We start from the raw sequence: 23,960 nt of genomic DNA on the forward strand, positions 1-23,960 counted from the left end.
ACTTATTTTATTCATTCAAGAGTATATTCCATGTTTCTATGTTATTAATATTGTTGGCTGCAAATGAGTGGATAGAGTTATCAGAGCTTATTTCTTGGGTAGCATTGAGGACTGGGTTGAGAAAATGTTTTGTTAGTGGGATGAATTGTAAAGGACCTGCCGAGCATGGGCCAACAGGCCTGCTGCAGTGATCCTCCTTTCTTATGTTCATCAACCACTAACACAACTGCTTCCACTCTACCATCACCATCTTTGTATTTTTCTACAAACTTTTTCATAAATTATGTGTTTCTCACATTCTTTACCAAAGGGCTGGCACTAGAAGCTTTATTTGGAGCCATGGTAGCTTATTTAGCACTTGCAAGCACTAAAATCAATGGAATATTATGAAATATTTTGTAGGAACATGTGAGGGGACCGTCACTCACTGGTAAACAATGGCACACTGGCTGGGAAGGAAAGGCCGAGGCGGCTCAGAGCGTGAGTACACGTCTGGGACAAAGGACTATTAGGACTATTAGCGAGTTACAAAACCATTTGCGAGCCAATATTTTGACGGAAAAACAGGACTATTTCTGAAATGGACGACTTTCAGGCCGGACGATTATTGAGGGACCACTGTATCTCCTTTTACCTCATTACACCTGAGATCATAATACAGTTGTCTGGATATCTTTATAAGCTTGGTCAGTGTTGACATATATATTTTAGTTAGTTCTCTGAGTATTAAGCATAATCTGTATTGTTCTTCATAGTTATACTTTTTATGTCAAAGGATTTGAGGATTTGGTTGGTTAGCAATGAACTATTTAGTCTCTTGTGACCTATTTTGCTTTGAAGACAATGTTTATTATAGAGGTTTTGAGATTTTTTTTTTTTTGTGGGAATTTGAGCTTACATGAGTTGCTGTCTGGATTGCTGTTAAATTCTCATTTAACAGCAATCTATACTGTTAAATGAGGATCTAATGAGAATGTAATGATCAAGCTATGAGACTTTCATTATTTTCCCACATATTATCATGTAGTTCTTTCCTATTTCACCCAAGTGTCTTTTTCCAAGAGATACAGTGAACCTGAACCTATTTACGTTCATATTCTAAAGTCCTTAACCAACAGCTTCCTTTGAGAGTACCTAGACTTAGTAAATAATTAAAAAAAATACCCAGGTATATAATGTTAATATACTACAAGATTGTGTATACCATATTTGAGGTAAGATTAGACATATGCAACACCTGCAAGACTGTAGGACTATTTACTTTATATTCTGTCCTCAAATATCCTCTCACTACTGAACTGACACAGTCATTGGTTGGAGAAATATTTTCACATGAAAATACCCAGGTACTGCCCATCTGTCTAGCTCATGTTGTTGACATGTTGTTGTTCACAAATTTCTTTAGCGTTTTGGAGAACTTGGATTCAGTTTTGCGATCTGGGTCTGGCTGGAGATCAGACTCGAATCTTCCGAGCTCATTGATATAGCCACAACTCATCTTGCTGTAAGGTAAAAGCTTGAATAGTGTAATAATACAGGAGCTACTCAATATACAAACAAGTTACCTTCTTGGTTTCTGAACCAAGAAATGAGCTGTTTATATAGTAAACAATAGTACAGAGGATGGTTATGCTTCATGAGTGTTACTGTTGGGGCTTGGAAATTGTAAGACTTGAATTGATTCCTTAGTATTGTGTTTGTAAGTGTGTGTGCATGTGTGTGTGTAACTTGGGACCTTTGTAAGTGTGGAAGTATGTCACTCTGGATATTTGTGTGTAGATAAGTGTAATTCAGGACCCTTTTAAGTGTGAATGTGCATAACCTGGTACATTTCTGTGTATGGATGTGTGTAACTTGGGACATTTATAAGTGTGGATGTATGTAACATCAGGCCATTATAAGTTAAGAGAACCTTTGTAGAAAAGAACACTTGTGGACAGTTCATCAGTCCTAATAAAGCCACTTAAGGCAGAACGTTTCCTCTAATAAACATCCTGATTTATACACAAGTGTTCTTTTCCACCAGTTTGTTGTTATCACCATTTACAACCCCCCTACTGCAACTGAGTCACCTGATAACTTGAATATCTTCCTGCCTGAAGTATAACAGCTGGGACACTGGACTTATGGTAGAGTAAATACACCGAACTTGATCAAGAGAGATTCCATCAACCTGCACACAAGCATCAAGGCTGTTTTATGACTGGTAAGTGTACACAAAGAATTCTTCCTCCGTAAGCCATGCACGTCGCAAGAGGAGACTAAAATGCCGGGAGCAAGGGGCTAGTAACCCCTTCTAGCAAGGGGCTAGTCACCCTGCCTTTGTGGGATACGGTCGGTTTGTTGAAAAAAAAAAAAGTGTACACAAACTGGATACGTAAAACTAAGTGTTCACATAATTTCTTATGTGAGAGAAATAAAGAGATTCTGTATAAAAAAAAAAGCATAGCATATAATGTAGCATTTTTTACACAAAATATTTTATTTACAAGATGAAATATAAAACAAAGGTTACATGAATTCAAAAGTAGATAAAAGTTTCTTCATACAGTAAAAAGCATACTGTACTCACCTGTTATTCTAGCCAATAAAATAACCTAGCAAATGCCAAGTCAAACCTTCTGTCTTATGTTAACAGAATTAATAAAATGAGTGAGATACTGGTATTTAGTAAGGAATATTATAGAGTATGCATAATGAACAATGAATGTGTTCTGTAATCACGAGGGAAATACATCACTGAAATTGTCTTGAGAAATGGAAGATGGAGAGAGAGGAGGTACCGAGGACTCCACGCTTGACCTACTGCTGTGTTGTGATCTCAGGGTCACACTGGTCACATCCTTGATGATCATCTCTGCTACTTTGTAGGCCATGTCTTCTTTAACCTTATCTTCATCCATGTTCACAAATTTCTTTAGCGTTTTGGAGAACTTGGATTCAGTTTTGCGATCTGGGTCTGGCTGGAGATCAGACTCGAATCTTCCGAGCTCATTGATATAGCCACAACTCATCTTGCTGTAAGGTAAAAGCTTGAATAAACACAAATGCACAAATGTATAAACAAAACTGTTATATATATTGAACAGCAACATTCACACCACATTTAGAGGATGAAGCAAGATAGGATGACTTTGAGTGTGTATAAATTTGTAGTGGAGGGAAGGTGGGGTAGAGGTCATTCTAGGAGAGGATGGAGGGAGGAGGTAAAAGAAGTTTTATGTGCAAGGGGCTTGGACAAACAGCAGGCATATGCAAGCATGTTAGATAGGAGTGGAGACAAATGCTATTCGGGACCTGACGAGCTGTTGGAGTGTGAGCAAGGTAATATTTTGTGAAGTGATTCAGGAAAACAGGTTAGCTGGACCTGAATCCTGGAGGTGGGAAGTAAAATGCCTGCAATCTAAAGGAGGGGTTTGGGATACTTGCTGTTTGGGGGGACATCTACACTGTTGTATCTGTGTGCCTCTGGCAAGACAGTGATAGTGTGAATGGCGGTGAAAGTGTTTCTTTTTCAGGTAACCCTGCCTCAGTGGGATATGGTCAATGTGTTAAAAAATATATAGACAAGTAGAAGAGTAGAACACATGTGCAAGGTTGATGGACTGATCACATAATTTTTTACCTCCCCACTGCTCCTGCTGTCTCCGTACTCAGTCACCTTTATATTCCATTGAAGAAGCCTACTGTCTAAGTGAATCATTTTATAAATAAAAGTACCTACCAGTATGTAAGTACATAGCATGTATTTACTTCTCAAGTTTCCCAAATATGTACCTACTTCTTAAAACCCATTTGCCCTCACTGGGTGGAAGTGAGAATGAGAGCAAGAAGCAGTGCAAATGCTGCCCTTCCCTACACATCTGCCACCCCAGTCTTCTCCCATACCACACACTCAACCATAACAGTGAGCAAGTAGTGACCATACGTGAATAAGAATAGGAGAGTGAGAATGAGAAAGAGATAGTCCAGCTACAGTCCACCCCTACACATGTCTAACTGACAATTCTGCTAGATATTTGCCCCTTCAGTGAGGTCACCTCTATAGATCTACTATACAAATTGTACTGCATACTGTACTCTATCTAGTTAACCAGGACTCTAGCTTGGCTGGATTCAAGTCCTGGAAATGGGAAGCACAGTGCCTGGACTCTGAAGGAGGGGTGAGGATGCTGCAGTTCATTGGGTCATCCGAACTGTGATGTAGCACAAATTTTGGAATAGGTGAGTGAATTAATGACAGCTTATGTTTTTTTATTTTTTAACAGGCTGGCTGTCTCCCGCCAAGGCAGGGTAACCCCAAAAAAAGAACATTTTCACCATTGTTTATACTATCAGTCTTGCCAGAGGCATGTATTTATGACAGGTTAGATGTCTCTCAAACCCAGGGGTAGGCAAACTTTTCAATGCCATCAACTGAGAACTATACTTGTCTGATAATGTTTGTGTAACAGCTCGTGTTTTCAACAAAGGAAAATGAACAAAGTTTTGCTCATTCAGCTGCATATACATGAGCATATGACTTGATCTTGGTGGGTCGCATGAAAACCTTTGGTGGGCAGCAGTTTGCCCATCCCTGCTCTAACCCCTTAACCCTTTCAGGGTTTCGGACGTACTAGTACGGCTTACGCACCAGGGCTTTTGACGTACTAGTATGCCTAAATTCTAGCGCCCTCAAATCTAGTGAAAGCTGGTAGGCCTACATATGAAAGAATGGGTCTATGTGGTCAGTGTGCGCAGTATACAAAAAATCCTGCAGCACACAGTGCGTAATGAGAAAAAAAAAAACTTTGACAGTGCTTTTGGATTAAAACAGTGACTTTGCACTGTATTTTTGTATGGTATTTATTGTTGTATTCTAGTTTTCCTGGTCTCATTTTACAGAATGGAAGACATATTACAGAAATTGAGATGATTTTGACTGGTTTTACAAAGAAAAGTACCTTGAAATTGAGCTCAAAGTAGCAGAAATGTTCGATTTTTACCAAAGTTCAAAAGTAAACGAATCATGCTACGCGTCCAATACACGTCAACTGATGAGTCTAATATTCTTTCACAAGTGCGCTGATATTATTTATACCATTTCTACACTAATGCAGTAGTCTGCATAACAGTAAATCTTTTATTTTTGTGAGAATAAAAATTCAAAGTGGAAAGCAAAAGACTGTAAAAGGGGTGTGGGGATGTGACTAATGAACAGAGGAAATGTTATTTTAGTGCCAGGAATGTCTTTCTTGTTTATTCTGGACCCTATTCAGAAATTGGCATCTTTTGAAATTTGTGTGAAATTGGCAAAATTGCTAAATTCTGATTACTTTATTGGATAGTTGAAATTGGTAAATGGGTGGTTTCTTGTATTCATTCGATAGAAAAAATGGAGTTCTAGTGAAATAGTTATGATTTCTGTCGACCAGTACACTGGAATTGGCCGAAAATGGGGCTCAAAGTAGGCAAAATCGCCAATGTGTAAACATCGTCGAGACCGCTAACTTCGCAAGAGCATAATTCCATAAGTTTTCCATTAAATTTCATACTTTTGGTGTCATTATGATCGGGAAAAGATTCTCTATCTTTTCATAAGAAAAAATAATTTTTTTTTTAAAAATTGGCGACCCTGAGAACAATCTCGGAGAGGGCCTGGCGACCCTGAAAGGGTTAACTGTCCAAACGTAGATCTATGTTCTTATTAATAGTGCTCCAAACGTAGATCGTTTTATTTTTCCTGCCTCCAAATTTGACACAATTGGGTAGAGACATGGCTGACAAATAGACAGCAGAGAGTTTGCATAAATGGGGAGAAATCAGAATGGGGGCACGTCACAAGCGGTGTTCCTCAGGGGTCAGTGTTGGGCCCGTTGTTGTTCACAATTTACATAAACGACATAGATGAGGGAATAAATAGCGACATAAGTAAATTTGCTGATGACACCAAAATAGGCCGTCCAATTCATTCTAATGAGGACACTAGAGCACTCCAGGATGATTTGAATAGACTGATGCAATGGTCGGAGAAGTGGCAGATGCAGTTTAATATTGACAAATGCAAAGTTGGACAGTTAAATAACCATGCCACATATAAACTAAATAATGTTGATCTTAATACTACTGATTGCAAAAAGGATTTAGGAGTTCTGGTTAGTAGTAATCTAAAACCAAGACAACGGTGCATTAGTGTTCGCAATAAAGCTAACAGAATTCTTGGCTTCATATCTAGAAGTATAAATAATAGAAGTCCTCAGGTTGTTCTTCAAGTCTATATATCCTTGGTTAGGCCTCAGTTAGACTATGCTGCTCAGTTCTGGCCACTGTATTACAGAATGGATATAAATGCTCTGGAAAACATAGAGGAGGATGACAAAGATGATCCCATGTATCAGAAATCTTCCCTATGAGGATAGACTGAGGCCCTGAATCTGCACTCTCTCGAAAAGCGTAGAATTAGGGGGGATATGATCGAGGTATATAAATGGAAAACAGGAATAAATAAAGGGGATGTAAATAGCGTGCTGAAAATTTCCAGCCAAGACAGGACTCGCAGCAATGGTTTCAAGTTGGAAAAATTCAGATTCAGGGAGGATATAGGAAAGCACTGGTTTGGTAATAGAGTTGTGGATGAGTGGAACAAACTCCCGAGTACAGTTATTCAGGCTAAAACGTTGTGTAGTTTTAAAAATAGATTAGATGAATACATGAGTGGGTGAGGGTGGGTGTGAGTTGGACCTGACTAGCTTGTGCTGTTGGGTCTGGTGCAGTGCTCCATCCTTGAGTGAAGATGACCAGACTGGGTGGGTCTTTGGGCTAATCCGAGGGGGGGGGATCACTGGTCTAATCCGGGGGGGGGGGGAGAATCATTGGTCTAATCTGGGGGGGGGGATCATTGGTCTAATCTGGGGGGGGGGGACATGGACCTGCTCTGCATGGGTCAGTAGGCCTGTTGCAGTGTTCCTTCTTTCTTATGTTCTTATGAGATGCCTGGTCAGCATAGAATGGGTCTTAACACTCGGTGTGCGCAATACAGGTCTCCCTCCACATTTGTGAGGTTTGGGGATCGAGAACCTCGCAAATGTTGAAAAATCGCGAATGTTTGGTGCACAAATATATTGTAGGGAAATATAATAATAGAATTTACTTGGCCTAACAATACTACTTCCTTAACCTATTGAACCATGAACAATCATAAAACACATGAAAACATTGTAAAATATTGTACTAGTGCCATCCCTTTGGTAAAGAAGGTGAGAAAGACTCTAGAATTCAAGAAAGAACTTGTAGCAGAGTACCAAAGTGGAGGAGGAAGAGAGAGGGGAGAAAGTGCCTTCTTCAGTGATTCAACAATATGTACGATACTATAGCAGCATAAGCTGATAAAGGCTATAGCGCCAGCCAGTGATAAAGTGTAGCATTAACAGTGTAGCAAGTAAGTTAAGCAATTAATCGATAGAAAAAGGACAGCACGAACCTAACTCCTCCAATGTTGTTGGAGTTATATAGGGTGACTGACAACACCGCTGCCTCTGCTGCCGCCTCCACCACCACTATGTACGGCTTATGCTCTCAGTGGCCCTTTTACAACCAACAACAACAACACAGCAACACTTGTGACATACTTAATGACATATTTTATTTATTCTAGAGTATATGTCATGTTTCTATGTTATTAATATTGTTTATTATGTCATATTATATGAATAGTGATAGATAAATAAGCTGTAGAATTTATATTAGTGTCATACTGAAGAACTATCTTGTCCTATCTCCAAACTAACTCTGCCACCACCACAATTCCTAACATATGTAATGACACATTTTAAATATGATTGGGCGGCTGGACATTTGTGAAAGTTCGAAGCCCACAAAAGTGGAACTCGCAAATGTGGAGGGAGACCTGTATTAAAAAAAATCTGGGACCACTTAATACCTTGTGGTAGCACCAGTTCAATTGAGCGCCAGCTAGAGCAAACATCATGGCAAACACCAGGGATTCACTAATGTCATGTTGTATTAACACTCCCCTTTTAAGAGGAAAGGGATACTGACCCTGAGTTTAGTGTCTTTGAGATGGATGTGGACACAAGTGGCCGAGGAAATATCAAAAACCTTGATGTGCAACATATGCAACATTTGTGTCACACCTTTTAATTTTGATACCATTGGTGGTGTCATCATGCCAGGATGTCCTATAACCTATGTCCTAAGTAAAGAGAAACAATTCTGAAAGGTGTAATATGTATTCGGCAGGCCGGCTGGCTGGATGATTGACTCACGCTGTCTCTATCTCACTGTCTGTATTTATCTGTCTGTATTTATCTGTCTGTATTTATCTGTCTATCTGCCTCTATCTCACAGGTACACATAAGTACAGTTATACATAGTGTAAATTACCTAGGATTACCCAAAAAATTCTCCATGGGGAAGTGGAACAGAATTCTTCCTCAGTAAGCCATGTGTGTCGTAAGAATCGACTAAAATGCTGGGAGCAAGGGGCTAGTAACCCCTTCTCCTGTATACATTACTAAAGTTAAAAGAGAAACTTTTGTTTTTCTTTTTGGGTCACCCTGCCTCGGTGGGATACAGCCAGTTTGTTGAAAGAAGAAGAACCCGAAAAATCCAGACAAAGTGCTATACTGTACTGTGCTTGTAGATATAAGGCATAATAAGCACGACTACGGCCTGAGCTTGCTACCATCTGCAGCTCATAAGACTGCTATCCCCATGAGCCCCTTTGGGGCGGGGCAGATGGTAGACACCAAAGGCCTAGCTTCTCTCTACGAGCCCCGTGAGGGCGGGGAATGTGGCTAGGCCTGGGGACACTTGGTCCCAAAGATGAGGAGGTACTTGTACCTCCTCCCATGGGAGACTTAAGTCTTGAGACACTCCCCAGATAGGGAGCCAAGGCCGGGTCACCACTACTTGGAAAAGACCCGGGCCGGGAGAATACCGGCGAATAAAAAAAAAAAAAAAAAAGCACGACTGGCAAGTAACGCGCATTTTCACTTGATCAGGAATCAGACACGATGACTCTGCATCGTGTATAATACCTGCTGGTTCATGAGCGGCTCTCTCTGAGACAGAAAGAAGAGACGAGCAAAGAGACAGGAAGACAAACACAGGCAGACAGAAAGATAGATAAGCAGAGACTGAGATAAACATAGACAGAGCTAGACAGATAGAGACAATGTTAATGTGCATATGTGACCAAGGCAGGTGAAAATATTCATCTGTCATTGTGTTTGTGACAATTTGAGTACTATTTCAGTACCTAATATCAGTGTCAGAACAAAGACAGGCTATAAAATCACAAGAACTACTACATATTGTAATTATCAGAACATAAAAATTATATATCATGAGAAAAAAAAGGCATGTCAGCAACACTACTGCAAGCGGCAGGACTCCATGTTGCCATCAGGTGAGCATCAGTGCCAACTTGGTAGTCTTATATCTCGGTAAGTACTGACTCTAAATTTTTTTTTTTTGGTCTTATTACACATAGAATATTGCCCTCCTTATTAAGAAAAAAAATTTAAATATTCAGAGCACTAGCAGTGACAACGTAGATCTACATTTGGACAGTTAACAGGCTAAACTGCTAATATCCAAAACCCCTTCTTTCAAGTCCAGGCATTGTACTTCCCACCTCCGGGACTCAAGTCCGGCTGACCGGTTTCCCTGAATTCCTTCACAAAATGTTACCCTGCTCACACTCAACAGCTCGTCAGGTCTCAAAAACCACTTGTCTCCATTCACTCCTATCTAACATGCTCATGCACATTTGCTGGAGGTCCAAGCCCCTCAAACACAAAACCTCCTTTACTCCCTCCCTGCACTCCTTCCTAGGACAACCCCTACCCTGCCTTCCTTCTCCTACAGATTTTTACACTCTCTATGCCATTCTACTTTGATCAATCCTCTTTAAATGACCAAACCACCTCAACAACTCCTCTTCAGCCCTCTGACTAATACTTTTAGTAACTCCGCACCTCCTCCTAATTTCTACACTACGAATTCTCTGCATAATATTTACACAACACAATACCCTTAGACATGACATCTCCACTACCTCCAGCCGCCTCCTCACTGCAGCATTCACAACCCAAGCTTCACACCCATATAAGAGTGTTAGTATCACTTTACTCTCGTATATTTCCTTCTTTGCCTTCATGGATAACAATATAGATATTAGAACATAAAGAGAACAACACACAAATACTACCTAAAATTTTTCCTCCGCCAGAGTGAGTCTGGGTCGGTAATTTGCGTTTCATCTATCCTCATGGCAAGTGTGGGGTCATCCAAGTTGCGGAAGCGATGGGGCGCTGATGTATCCATCGCCAGGAGTGTGTTGTGAGTGCTGATTCCTGCCCCACCATAGCTGCTGCTCTGCTCACTACTGCATGTACTCTCAGAACCTACAGAGAAGACACATTTATTATAGACAGGATTATCTTAATGGGGAAGCACTAAACCTGTAGGAGCCATACAGCAGGGAGGAAACACTTGTTCATAACTTCACGCCAGTCACAGGCTCAGATTATAAGGAATTGAGGCTACGCTTCAGTGCAATTTTTTTTTTTAACACATCGACTGTTTCCCACCAAGGTAAGGTGACCCAAACCTCATTACCTTCTCTGTCCACTCCTTGTATGACCCATACAGGTTTAGCACTGATTCTGAAGACAAGTTGCAATGTTAGTGAATGAATTTGGGAGGGTATGTCAAAGGAGGATATTACATGTGAAAACAGGAAAAAACAAGATAATGAGAGTAACAAAAATCTAGGCAATTAAAGATTGGATATCAGAGTGGAGAGAATATGAAGGATGTGCTGAGATATCTGGGAGTAGACTTATGTACTTACAAGCTAAGAGCTGTTACCTACATCAGCTCTTGAAAGCCTTTTTATTGTTATGAGACATAAAAATATGGAACAGGGTGAAGTTGGAGCCATCTGTGGGCCAGCAATTTCAATAGCTCAACTGAAAACCAATGAAAATGTGGAACACTGAAAAGAGTGTGCCGAATATGTGAGGCTCTCCTGTAATACTAAATGGCCACGTAGATATATTGCCTAATACAATCTCTAAACACTAGTTAACATTACAAAGGTAAGGATTACATTCTAACTATAGCTGTACTCACCAGAACGCTTCTTTCGGCCGAGCAGCTCCACACTGGTTTTCACCGTGTTAATTAACTCACTCAGGTACTTGATGTGCAGGTTGGAGGATAAATAACCAGGCAAGAAATCCTGCAACAACATTTAGGAATAAATTCTGCAATTCATTAAGTAATTACTAAATTCAAAGATAAGACTAGTGGTAAGCCCAGAGTGTGAAACACAGCTTTTTATTGATGAATTAGGCATGTGTGTTAACACCTAACTTTGAGAGGCAGTAAACATTTTCAAGGTTAAGGAGCTCGTCTACTGTCATCAGTTTCAATACCAATGTTTATCTCATCTTCCACTGTCTCCAGTTTCAATACCAATGTTGAGGTAATGTTTATGTCATCCTCCACTGTCTCCAGTGGAATAATTACCTTACCAGGTAATGATTACCTAAACAGGAGGGGTGAGGATGTTATACAGTGGACCCCAGCATACCGTTGGCATCACATAACGTTAAATCCGCATAGCGATACATTTTATCACTAAAATTTTGCCTCGCATAGCGCTAAAAAACTCGCTCAACGCTATTCGTCCGAGACGCGTCTATGTGAGGTCTGAGCCAGCCTCACATGTTCCGCCGGTGACATTGTTTACAAGCCAGCCTCCACGGTAACATCTAAGCATACAATCGGAACATTTCGTATTATTACAGCGTTTTTGGTGATTTTACCTGCAAAATAAGTGACCATGGGCCCCAAGAAAGCTTCTAGTGCCAACCCTGTGGTAAAAAGGGTGAGAAATATTATCGAAATACTGTGGTACCATGGTCAACTGCTGATGCTGCTGCTGCTGTAGCACTGTCAGCTGCTGCTGCTGCTGCTGTAGCACCGTCAGCTGCTGCTGCTGCTGTACCACCGTCAGCTGCTGCTGCTGCTGTAGTACCGTCTGCTGCTGCTGTAGTACCGTCTGCTGCTGCTGTAGCACCGTCTGCTGCTGCTGTAGCACTGTCAGCTGCTGCTGCTGCTGTAGCACCGTCAGCTGCTGCTGCTGCTGTACCACCGTCAGCTGCTGCTGCTGCTGTAGTACCGTCTGCTGCTGCTGTAGCACCGTCTGCTGCTGCTGTAGCACTGTCAGCTGCTGCTGCTGCTGTGGCACCATCAGCTGCTGCTGCTCCTGCTGTACCACCATCAGCTGCTGCTGCTGTAGCACCGTCTGCTGCTGCTGTAGCACCATCTGCTGCTGCTGTAGCACTGTCAGCTGCTGCTGCTGTAGTACCGTCTGCTGCTGCTGTAGCACTGTCAGGTGCTGCTGCTGCTGCTGTAGCACCGTTGTTGGTGTGGCTTATTGAGAATACCAAGAAACAATTAACCCCAGAGGGTTAGCCACCCAGGATAACCCAAAAAAGTCAGTGTCATTGAAGATTGTCTAACTTATTTCCATTAGGGTCCTTAATCTTGTCTCCCAGGATGCAACCCACACCAGTCGACTAACACCCAGGTGAACAGGGAAAAATGCCTGGAACTAGTGCTCATATTGGTGAATTTAAAGCCAGCAAAGGTTGGTTTGAGAGATTTAAGAATCGTAGTGGCATACACAGTGTGATAAGGCCTGTTCTGGAAGAAAATGCCAAACAGGACCTACAGTACTCAGGAGGAAAAGGCACTCCAAGGACACACTGTCTCATCAGTCATTGCTGCATCTTCAATAAAGGTAAGTGTCATTTATTCTTCATTTAGTAGAGTAGTACATGCACAATATATACTGTGCATGTACTACTCTACTATTGTGCATGTATCCTTCTCTTTGTGTGTAGGAAAATGTACATTTCATGTGGTAAAAATTTTTTTTTTCATACTTTTGGGTGTCTTGCACGGATTAATTTGATTTCCATTAAATGGAGAGTTAGAGGTATTGGGAAGATGGAGGGAATATTTTGAGGAATTGTTAAATGTTGATGAAGATAGGGAAGCTGTGATTTCGTGTATAGGGCAAGGAGGAATAACATCTTGTAGGAGTGAGGAAGAGCCAGTTGTGAGTGTGGGGGAAGTTCGTGAGGCAGTAGGTAAAATGAAAGGGGGTAAGGCAGCCGGGATTGATGGGATAAAGATAGAAATGTTAAAAGCAGGTGGGGATATAGTTTTGGAGTGGTTGGTGCAATTATTTAATAAATGTATGGAAGAGGGTAAGGTACCTAGGGATTGGCAGAGAGCATGCATAGTTCCTTTGTATAAAGGCAAAGGGGATAAAAGAGAGTGCAAAAATTATAGGGGGATAAGTCTGTTGAGTGTACCTGGTAAAGTGTATGGTAGAGTTATAATTGAAAGAATTAGCTGATGATACTGTGCTTATGGGAGATTCTAAAGAAAAATTGCAAAGGTTAGTGGATGAGTTTGGGAATGTGTGTAAAGGTAGAAAGTTGAAAGTGAACATAGAAAAGAGTAAGGTGATGAGGGTGTCAAATGATTTAGATAAAGAAAAATTGGATATCAAATTGGGGAGGAGGAGTATGGAAGAAGTGAATGTTTTCAGATACTTGGGAGTTGACGTGTCGGCGGATGGATTTATGAAGGACGAGGTTAATCATAGAATTGATGAGGGAAAAAAGGTGAGTGGTGCGTTGAGGTATATGTGGAGTCAAAAAACGTTATCTATGGAGGCAAAGAAGGGAATGTATGAAAGTATAGTAGTACCAACACTCTTATATGGGTGTGAAGCTTGGGTGGTAAATGCAGCAGCGAGGAGACGGTTGGAGGCAGTGGAGATGTCCTGTTTAAGGGCAATGTGTGGTGTAAATATTATGCAGAAAATTCGGAGTGTGGAAATTAGGAGAAGAGTAAGACGGAGAATAGGATAGCAGATGAACAAGGAGGCTTTAGGAAAGGTAGGGGGTGTGTGGACCAGGTGTTTACAGTGAAACATATAAGTGAACAGTATTTAGATAAGGCTAAAGAGGTCTTTGTGGCATTTATGGATTTGGAAAAGGCGTATGACAGGGTGGATAGGGGGGCAATGTGGCAGATGTTGCAAGTGTATGGTGTAGGAGGTAGGTTACTGAAAGCAGTGAAGAGTTTTTACGAGGATAGTGAGGCTCAAGTTAGAGTATGTAGGAAAGAGGGAAATTTTTTCCCAGTAAAAGTAGGCCTTAGACAAGGATGTGTGATGTCACCGTGGTTGTTTAATATATTTATAGATGGGGTTGTAAGAGAAGTAAATGCGAGGGTCTTGGCAAGAGGCGTGGAGTTAAAAGATAAAGAATCACACACAAAGTGGGAGTTGTCACAGCTGCTCTTTGCTGATGACACTGTGCTCTTGGGAGATTCTGAAGAGAAGCTGCAGAGATTGGTGGATGAATTTGGTAGGGTGTGCAAAAGAAGAAAATTAAAGGTGAATACAGGAAAGAGTAAGGTTATGAGGATAACAAAAAGATTAGGTGATGAAAGATTGAATGTCAGATTGGAGGGAGAGAGTATGGAGGAGGTGAACGTATTCAGATATTTGGGAGTGGACGTGTCAGCGGATGGGTCTATGAAAGATGAGGTGAATCATAGAATTGATGAGGGAAAAAGAGTGAGTGGTGCACTTAGGAGTCTGTGGAGACAAAGAACTTTGTCCTTGGAGGCAAAGAGGGGAATGTATGAGAGTATAGTTTTACCAACGCTCTTATATGGGTGTGAAGCGTGGGTGATGAATGTTGCAGCGAGGAGAAGGCTGGAGGCAGTGGAGATGTCATGTCTGAGGGCAATGTGTGGTGTGAATATAATGCAGAGAATTCGTAGTTTGGAAGTTAGGAGGAGGTGCGGGATTACCAAAACTGTTGTCCAGAGGGCTGAGGAAGGGTTGTTGAGGTGGTTCGAACATGTAGAGAGAATGGAGCGAAACAGAATGACTTCAAGAGTGTATCAGTCTGTAGTGGAAGGAAGGCGGGGTAGGGGTCGGCCTAGGAAGGGTTGGAGGGAGGGGGTAAAAGAGGTTTTGTGTGCGAGGGGCTTGGACTTCCAGCAGGCATGCGTGAGCGTGTTTGATAGGAGTGAATGGAGACAAATGGTTTTTAATACTTGACGTGCTGTTGGAGTGTGAGCAAAGTAACATTTATGAAGGGATTCAGGGAAACCGGCAGGCCGGACTTGAGTCCTGGAGATGGGAAGTACAGTGCCTGCACTCTGAAGGAGGGGTGTTAATGTTGCAGTTTAAAAACTGTAGTGTAAAGCACCCTTCTGGCAAGACAGTGATGGAGCGAATGATGGTGAAAGTTTTTCTTTTTCGGGCCACCCTGCCTTGGTGGGAATCGGCCAGTGTGATAATAAAAATAAAAAAAATATTTCTTATGGGGAAAATTCATTCGCATAACGATAATTTCGCATAACAAAGAGCTCTCAGGAACGGATTAATATCGTTATGCGGGGGTCCACTGTATTTTGTTAAATGCATCGCTATATTCAGAGAAACAATTAACCAGAAGTGTAGTGTTTGGGGAATGGGAGGTAATGAGGTTTGATCCAAGAAAGCAAAAGGTAGCTCCAATTCCAGAGATCAGAAGACCATCCCCAGCACACAGGCACCCCTACAAAGCATTCGTGACTCACAAAATTGTAATAACACTATTGCAAATAAATCACGGAATGCACTGGTCTGCCAGTTTTAGGACTCACTTGCTACAGGTTTAAACCTCACCCATTCTGTGATTTGAAGAGGCTCATAATGAGATACTCACCCTCTCTAGTATATGTAGTACCACTCGAAGTGGTATGTCAAAACAGGAGGGAAGAGGTCCTGTCTCGTGACAAATATTTCCCTCAACGATGAACCTGACACTATCACTGAACCCAAGTGGACACATCGCTTGAAGAGAGAAATACCTGAAAAAATGGTATATTTAGAAATATGTACAGTATGACAAAAGGCATATAAGAATCCAAAAATCCTGGGAGCTTTGGAGATTATACTACTGCATACTACATATTCTCAAAGTTGTATTTACACAAACTTTAATCACATTTCCTTCAGCACTTCACATTGCTCTTACTAACTCTACCTCTGTTACACTCTCCACCCTCGCTAGACTCAAATCAAACATATTAAAACTTTAGCACGCCCTACCCTGCAATTCTGTATCACCCTTCCTGGTTTAGCGCTTAGTTATGATTTTTATAATAATAATACTAATAATAATAATAATAATAATAATAATAATAATAATAATCAACATCATATATATATATATAAATATTTTTTTTTTTTTCAACAAGTTGGTCGTCTCCCACCGAGGCAGGGTGACCCAAAAAAGAAAGAAAATCCCCAAAAAGAAAATACTTTCATCATCATTCAACACTTTCACCACACTCGCACATTATCACTGCTTTTGCAGAGGTGCTCAGAATACAACAGTTTAGAAGCATATATGTATAAAGATACACAACATATCCCCCCAAACTGCCAATATCCCAAACTCCTCCTTTAAAGTGCAGGCATTGTACTTCCCATTTCCAGGACTCAAGTCCAACTATAAGAAAATAACCGGTTTCCCTGAATCCCTTCACTAAATATTACCCTGCTCACACTCCAACAGATCGTCAGGTCCCAAGTATCATTCGTCTCCATTCACTCCTAACACGCTCATGCACGCTTGCTGGAAGTCCAAGCCCCTCGCCCACAAAACCTCCTTTACCCCCTCTTTCCAACCCTTTCGAGGACGACCCCTACCCCTCTTTCCTTCCCCTATAGATTTATATGCTTTCCATGTCATTCTACTTTGATCCATTCTCTCTAAATGACCAAACCACCTCAACAGCCCCTCTTCTGCCCTCTGACTAATGCTTTTATTAACTCCACACCTTCTCCTAATTTCCACACTCCGAATTTTCTGCATAATATTTACACCACACATTGCCCTTAGACAGGACATCTCCACTGCCTCCAACCGTCTCCTCGCTGCTGCATTTACCACCCAAGCTTCACATCCATATAAGAGTGTTGGTACTACTATACTTTCATACATTCCCTTCTTTGCCTCCATAGATAACGTTTTTTGACTCCACATATACCTCAACGCACCACTCACCTTTTTTCCCTCATCAATTCTATGATTAACCTCATCCTTCATAAATCCATCCGCCAACAAGTCAACTCCCAAGTATCTGAAAACATTCACTTCTTCCATACTCCTCCTCCCCAACTTGATATCCAATTTTTCTTTATCTAAATCATTTGATACCCTCATCACCTTACTCCTTTCTATGTTCACTTTCAACTTTCTACCTTTACACACATTCTCAAACTCATCCACTAACCTTTGCAATTTTTCTTTAGAATCTCCCATAAGCACAGTATCATCAGCAAAAAGTAACTGTGTCAATTCCCATTTTGAATTTGATTCCCCATAATTTAATCCTACCCCTCTCCCAAACACCCTAGCATTTACTTCTTTTACAACCCCATCTATAAATATATTAAACAACCATGGTGACATTACACATCCCTGTCTAAGACCTACTTTTACCAGGAAGTATTCTCCCTCTCTTCTACACACCCTAACCTGAGCCTCACTATCCTCATAAAAGCTCTTTACAGCATTTAGTAACTTACCACCTATTCCATAAACTTGCAACATCTGCCACATTGCTCCTCTATCCACTCAATCATATGCCTTTTCTAAATCCATAAATGCAATAAAAACTTCCCTACCTTTATCTAAATACTGTTCACATATATACTTCATATATATATATATATATATATATATATATATATATATATATATATATATATATATATATATATATATATTTATTTATATATTTATATATTTTCAAAAAGTCGGCCGTCTCCCACTGAGGCAGGGTGACCCAAAAAAGAAAGAAAATCCCCAAAAAGAAAATACTTTCATCATCATTCAACACTTTCACCTCACTCACACATAATCACTGTTTTTGCAGAGGTGCTCAGAATACAACAGTTTAGAAGCATATACATACGTATAAAGATACACAACATATCCCTCCAAACTGTCAATATCCCAAACCCCTCCTTTAAAGTGCAGGCATTGTACTTCCCATTTCCAGGACTCAAATCCGGCTAACTGGTTTCCACAAATCCCTTCACTAAATATTACCCTGCTCACACTTCAACAGCTCGTCAGGTCCTAAAAACCACTTTTCTCCATTCACTCCTATTTAACACACTCACGCAAGCTTACTGGACGTCCAAGCCACTCACCCACAAAGCCTCCTTTACCCCTTCCCTCCAACCTTTTCGAGGATGACCCCTTCCCCGCCTTCCTTCCCCTAGAGATTTATACGCTCTCCATGTCATTCTACTTTGTTCCATTCTCTCTAAATGACCAAACCACCTCAACAACCCTTCTTCAGCCCTCTGACTAATACTTTTAGTAACTCCACACTTCCTAATTTCGACACTCCAAATTCTCTGCATAATATTTACACTACACATTGCCCTTAGACAGGACATCTCCACTGCCCCCAACTGCCTCCTCACTACAGCATTTACAACCCAAACTTCACACCCATGTAAGAGTGTTGGTACCACTATACTTTTGTACATTCCCTTCTTTGCCTCCATGGATAATGTTTTTTGTCTCCACAGATACTTCAATACACCACTCACCTTTTTTCTTTCATCAATTCTATGGTTAACCTCATCTTTCATAAACACATCCACTAACAAGTCAACTCCCGAATATTTGAAAACATTCACTTTTTCCATACTCCCTCTCTCCAATGTGATATCCAATTTTTCTTTATCTAAATCATTTGATACCTTCATCACCTTACTCTTATCTAAGTTCACTTTCAACTTTCTACCTTTACACACACTCCCAAACTCGTCCACTAACCTTCGCAACTTTTCTTTAGAATCTCCCAAAAGCACAGTATCATCAGCAAAAAGTAACTGTGTCAACTCCCATACTGTATTTGATTCTGCATAATTTAATCCCACCCCTCTCCCCAACACCCTAGCATTACTCTTCTTCTTTCAACAAACTGGCTGTATCCCACCAAGGCAGGGTGGCCCAAAAAGAAAAATGAAAGTTTTTCTTTTTAAATTTAGTAATTTGTACAGGAGAAGGGGTTACTAGCCCATTGCTCCCAGGCTACACCTGTAAGGGTCATACAGCACTGCTTCCACCAGTATAAGTGAACCAGCAGATTTTGTTCAGTATGTCTGAAGAAGTGTGTGTGAACTGAGATTTGTAAAACTGAGGGTTTACTGTCGGTAATAATTTCACAATTTTATGAAGAATTAGACACATTGCAATACTGGGGTATCTTTAGTTGAGAATGCTTTGCCAAGGAGTGACTTTTCAGTTCAATGCACAGATGATATATGAAAACAGTAGTAGATTAGGTTATCAGTCCCTCAGCCTCATCTCTGTAATGAATTGAAAAAGTCACTGCTTGATGAAATGTCTTCAAATCAAGTTACCCAGGTGTTGCCCATTTCAAATTTCTCATCTTGTTGGAATTATATACCATTAATGAAAGGAGTATAAGAAGTTTAGTGGGCGAGGGGTTTGGACTTCCAGCAAGCATGTGAAATAGAAGTGAATGGAGACGAATGGTTTTTGGGACCTGACGAGCTGTTCGAATGTGAGCAGGGTAATATTTTGTGAAGGGTTTCAGGGAAACCAGTTAGCCAGAGTTGAGTCCTGAAAATCAAAAGTACAATGCCTGCACTTAAAGGAAGGGTTTGGGATATTGGCAGTTTGGAGGGACATCCAAACTGTCATACCTGAGCACCTCTGTGAAGACAGTGATTACGTATGAGTGATGGTGAAAGTGTCGAATGATGATGAAAGTTTTTTCTTTTTGGGTTTTTCTTTCTTTTAAGGTCACCCTGCCTCGGTGGGAAATGGCCGACGTGTTAAAAAAAAATTGTGCTGCTACAATATGTCTACCCTCTCTCCAACACCTGACTAACACTGATTCAGCCTCTAGGTCGCCTCACTCTCAACTCACTTGTCATAAAGAATCATGGCATCAGCTTGTGCCTGCTTGGGGTCATATGTATCTCCTTGTTCCACCAGTTGTTGACGAAAGTTTGACACTGCCACCCACAGCTGGAGCATGTTCCGTCCACCCTCTTGCTCCACGTACTGCCAAAATCAAGCCAATATATCAATGATAGGTTTAGATGATGATCTGTCCAATTGTGTGATGGAACTGAAAGACATAACTATATACATGAATAAGAGTAAGACCAAATAAAGCCATGACTCTGAAATAAATAATAAATACTGTACAGGTGCTCCATGACTTACGATGGGGTTACATTTCGACGAACCCACAGTATGTTGAAAATATACTAAGTCGAATATGAATATATGCTAAACAAATAAATATAACTACTGTCACTGTATAAGTAAATAAGCAAATAATTACTGTAACTAAATACCAGTATTGAAAAGTAAATGAATGAATAACACTATCACACCATTGAAAAGTTGAAATATCATAAGTTGAACAATCATAAAGCGAGGAACATCTGTATTGAAGTCACAGATCCACAAACATCTATGACACAGTACAGATAGTAAATCAGAAAACAAGTTGCTCTATGCTGGCAGCAATGATGAGAAATACTGTGGCAGTTGTATTAGCATGGAGGGTATGTATAATTACATATTTAGGGAAGAATAAAAAGGCACAATACCACGACTGGAACAATACATAAATAACCTGCACATAGGAAAATGAAACTTATGACATTTCGGTCCAACTTGGATCATTAATTACTTAACCCTTAAACTGTTTAAACGTAGATCTATGTTTGCGTGCGTAGCGCTCCAACCTTGATTTTCTCCATAAGAAAGCACTCTACGTTCAGAGTGCTACGCAAGCGAACGTAGATCTACGTTTGGACAGTTAATAGTCCAAGTTGGAGTGAACGTCTCATCATAAGTTTCATTCTCATATATGTTGGTTATTTGTGCAGTGTAGCATTTAGGGAAAGGTGATGGCATGAAGAACAAAAAACATGTAGGGGAAAGAGACAGTGGCAGGAGAGGTATAAAAGAGGCAAAGACAAATGACAAAGGATATACAAATGTTTAAAAAGACAACTGCAGGGTAGAACTTTATTGTGTCACTTCACCTGTGGACAGGTTCCTCCAGTCAATCCTGTGGATAGGTTCCTTCAGTCAATCAGACATTTTTTCCTAGGAGAAACATTTCAATGAAGTTCCTCTCTGCAGTTGTCATTTTCACCACCAGATATAAAAGAGGATGTTGGGGAAAGGGTATTAGCAGGGAGACATATCCTAAAAATATAATCATATAGTCATAATCATAACCATAATTTTTAAAGGGGTGGAGTGGTAAGCCAGTGGAAGGCCTCGGTCAGACGACCAAAAGCTTCAGCTAAGATCCACATCAGGAAACACTTGTCCTGTTTGCTGACAAACCTTACCTAGGGGTATTAGCACAGAGGAAATGTAAATGTTCAAGGAGAGACTGTACCCACAACCACGTTAAAATAACCACAGTGAAATTTCATGATTTTTTCACTTTTGGTTATTTTGCATATTGTGATATCACCTGTTTAGTGTGATCTTACAGCACCTACAACTACGTTAAAAATGCACTAAGTACCGAGCAATCTTCAGTTATAGATGACACTTTGATCTAAGTGGAGCTTCATTAAGCCAGTGAATTCACTAATAGATCTAATAGTGAGCAATGTTGGAAGTTGACAGGTAGTGAGAAAAACACTGTATTTGCAATGAGACTTATTACAGCATTTCATCCATACGTGATAAAGTCTGATCCTGGATGAAATCTTGTACTAGAGGTTTCACTGCAAACATACAGTAAACCCTCAGTATAATGGACTATTGGGAGTTTTGCCCCAGTACTTGTTAAATCAGAATAAAAAAGAAAATAGCAAAAATAAAGCACTAACGTACAAGAGTATACCTACTATAGTACTGTACACACAATTTTGAGTTAAAATGAAATATACAGTGGTCCCCCGGATAACGTAATTAATCCATTCCAGAGAGAGTGTCTTATATCGAATCTGACTTAATCCGAATTAATTTTCCCCATAAGAAATAATGGAAATCCAATTAACCTGTTCCAGACACCCAAAAGTATTAAACAAAATAATTTTTCTACATGAAATATACATTTCCCTACACAGAAAACAATGAGACATGCAGAGTAAAACATTACTAAAATGACACTTACCTTTATTGAAGACTTATTAATGAGTGATGAGACGGGAGGAGGGGAGAGGCTGGAGGTGTACTATTGTTTGGAAGGGGAATCCCCTTCCATAAAGACTTCAGGTACCAAGTCCTTTTCTGGGGTTACTTCCCTTCTTTGTTTTTTAATTCCACTAGGACCAGCTTAAAAGTCACTGCACACATGTGGCACTATATATCTGCCCAGAGAGCTCTGTTTCTGGCATCTCTTTCAGATTTCCCTAAAATGGGGCACAACATTGTCATTGTAGATGTTGGCAGCATGGCCCGCAACAGCTGTGTCAGGGTGATGTTCATCCATAAATGTTTGCACATAAGAAAGCACGAACAATGCAGCAGGCCTGTTGGCCCATACCAGGCAGGTCCTTCACGAACCATCCCACTAACACAATCGTATTTGTCCAACCCAATTTTTAATGCTTCCCAAGCAATAAGCTTTGATAAATCTATTCACTCATGCAAAAATCCCACTCAAATCAAATCACGTGTGTGTGAGGAAGTACCCTGTCTGGTGTGTGGGGAAGTACCCTGGCTGGTGTGTGGGGAAGTACCCTGGCTGGTGTGTGGGGAAGTACCCTGGCTGGTGTGTGGGGAAGTACCCTGGCTGGTGTATGGGAAAGTACCCTGGCTAGTGTGTAGGGAAATACCCTGGCTGGTGTACCACCATCACTACCACCCTCTACCACCACCACTTTCGTATCTTTCTGCAAACTTTTTCTTGAATTCTATAGTGTTTCTCACCCTCTTTACCAAAGGGCTGGCACTAGAAGCTTTCTTTGGGTCCATGGTCACTTATTTAGCAGTTACAAGCACTAAAAACAATGGAATAATACAAAATGTATCGCATGTACGCGTGGAATCGTCCTCACTGGCTGGTAAACAATGGCACACTGGCTGTACATGGAGTGTCCAGGCCACTCATGGCGTGCGGACATGTTCAGGACAAATGACTTTAACCGAGCCAATATTCTGACGCATAAACATTACTTAATCTGATTATAACTTAATCAGGGGTCCACTGTACATTAAAAATAACTGAGTAAAATTTGCCTACCTCCAGGTAGGTAGATCATTTTAAAAATCCATTATATTGTTGTATGGAGGTCCATTATACTGAGAGTTTAATTAGAGTGAAACACTGTCTACACTGTAAACAGAGCATTGCTTATAATGTGATAAATGTTGCACCTATTGAATAGCAAAGGTTGCTGCCCAACACATACAACCTTAGCGTTTGCTGGGAAACTGTGTAATGGATAAACAAATAAGTTATATGGCATATATTGTTTACACGATCTTAAAAAAAAAAAAAAGTTTATAAAAATAATTAAATAAATCCTTACGTATCCCTCAAAAAACTTTCATTTGCAATACCGTGTACAATGTAAGATGCAGCAAAACATCCCTTTTTTTTTTTTACCTCATTGCCTGTCTCCTACCAAAAAAGTGTAGCTAAAAGAAGAAAACCTTTCACCATCATTCATTCAATATCTGTCTTGCCAGAGGTGTGCTAGCAACACAATTCAGATGACCCACTGACTGCAACATCTCCACCTCTCCTTCAGAGTGTAGGCACTACCCTTCCCACCTCCAGGACTTGGTCTGGCTAACCAGTTTCCCTGCATCCCTTCATAA

General features: G+C 40.6%; 1 protein-coding gene across 1 annotated transcript in view; it reads right to left on the minus strand.

Annotated features, from left to right (window-relative positions):
* Positions 1–2,451: 2,451 nt before the first annotated feature.
* pkaap (A-kinase anchoring protein pkaap) overlaps positions 2,452–23,960 on the minus strand; it is a 71,973-nt gene continuing 50,464 nt past the window's right edge. Inside the window, exons 5-9 of the mRNA XM_053792720.1 lie at positions 20,080–20,216; positions 15,819–15,963; positions 11,140–11,248; positions 10,214–10,409; positions 2,452–3,018 (exon numbers count right to left, since the gene is read on the minus strand). Coding sequence (XP_053648695.1) covers positions 2,721–3,018; positions 10,214–10,409; positions 11,140–11,248; positions 15,819–15,963; positions 20,080–20,216 — 885 coding nt within the window. The 3' untranslated portion in view covers positions 2,452–2,720. The remainder of the gene's footprint in view (positions 3,019–10,213; positions 10,410–11,139; positions 11,249–15,818; positions 15,964–20,079; positions 20,217–23,960) is intronic.

Source organism: Cherax quadricarinatus, chromosome 81 (assembly GCF_038502225.1).
Source record: "Cherax quadricarinatus isolate ZL_2023a chromosome 81, ASM3850222v1, whole genome shotgun sequence".
Classification (NCBI taxonomy): domain Eukaryota; kingdom Metazoa; phylum Arthropoda; class Malacostraca; order Decapoda; family Parastacidae; genus Cherax; species Cherax quadricarinatus.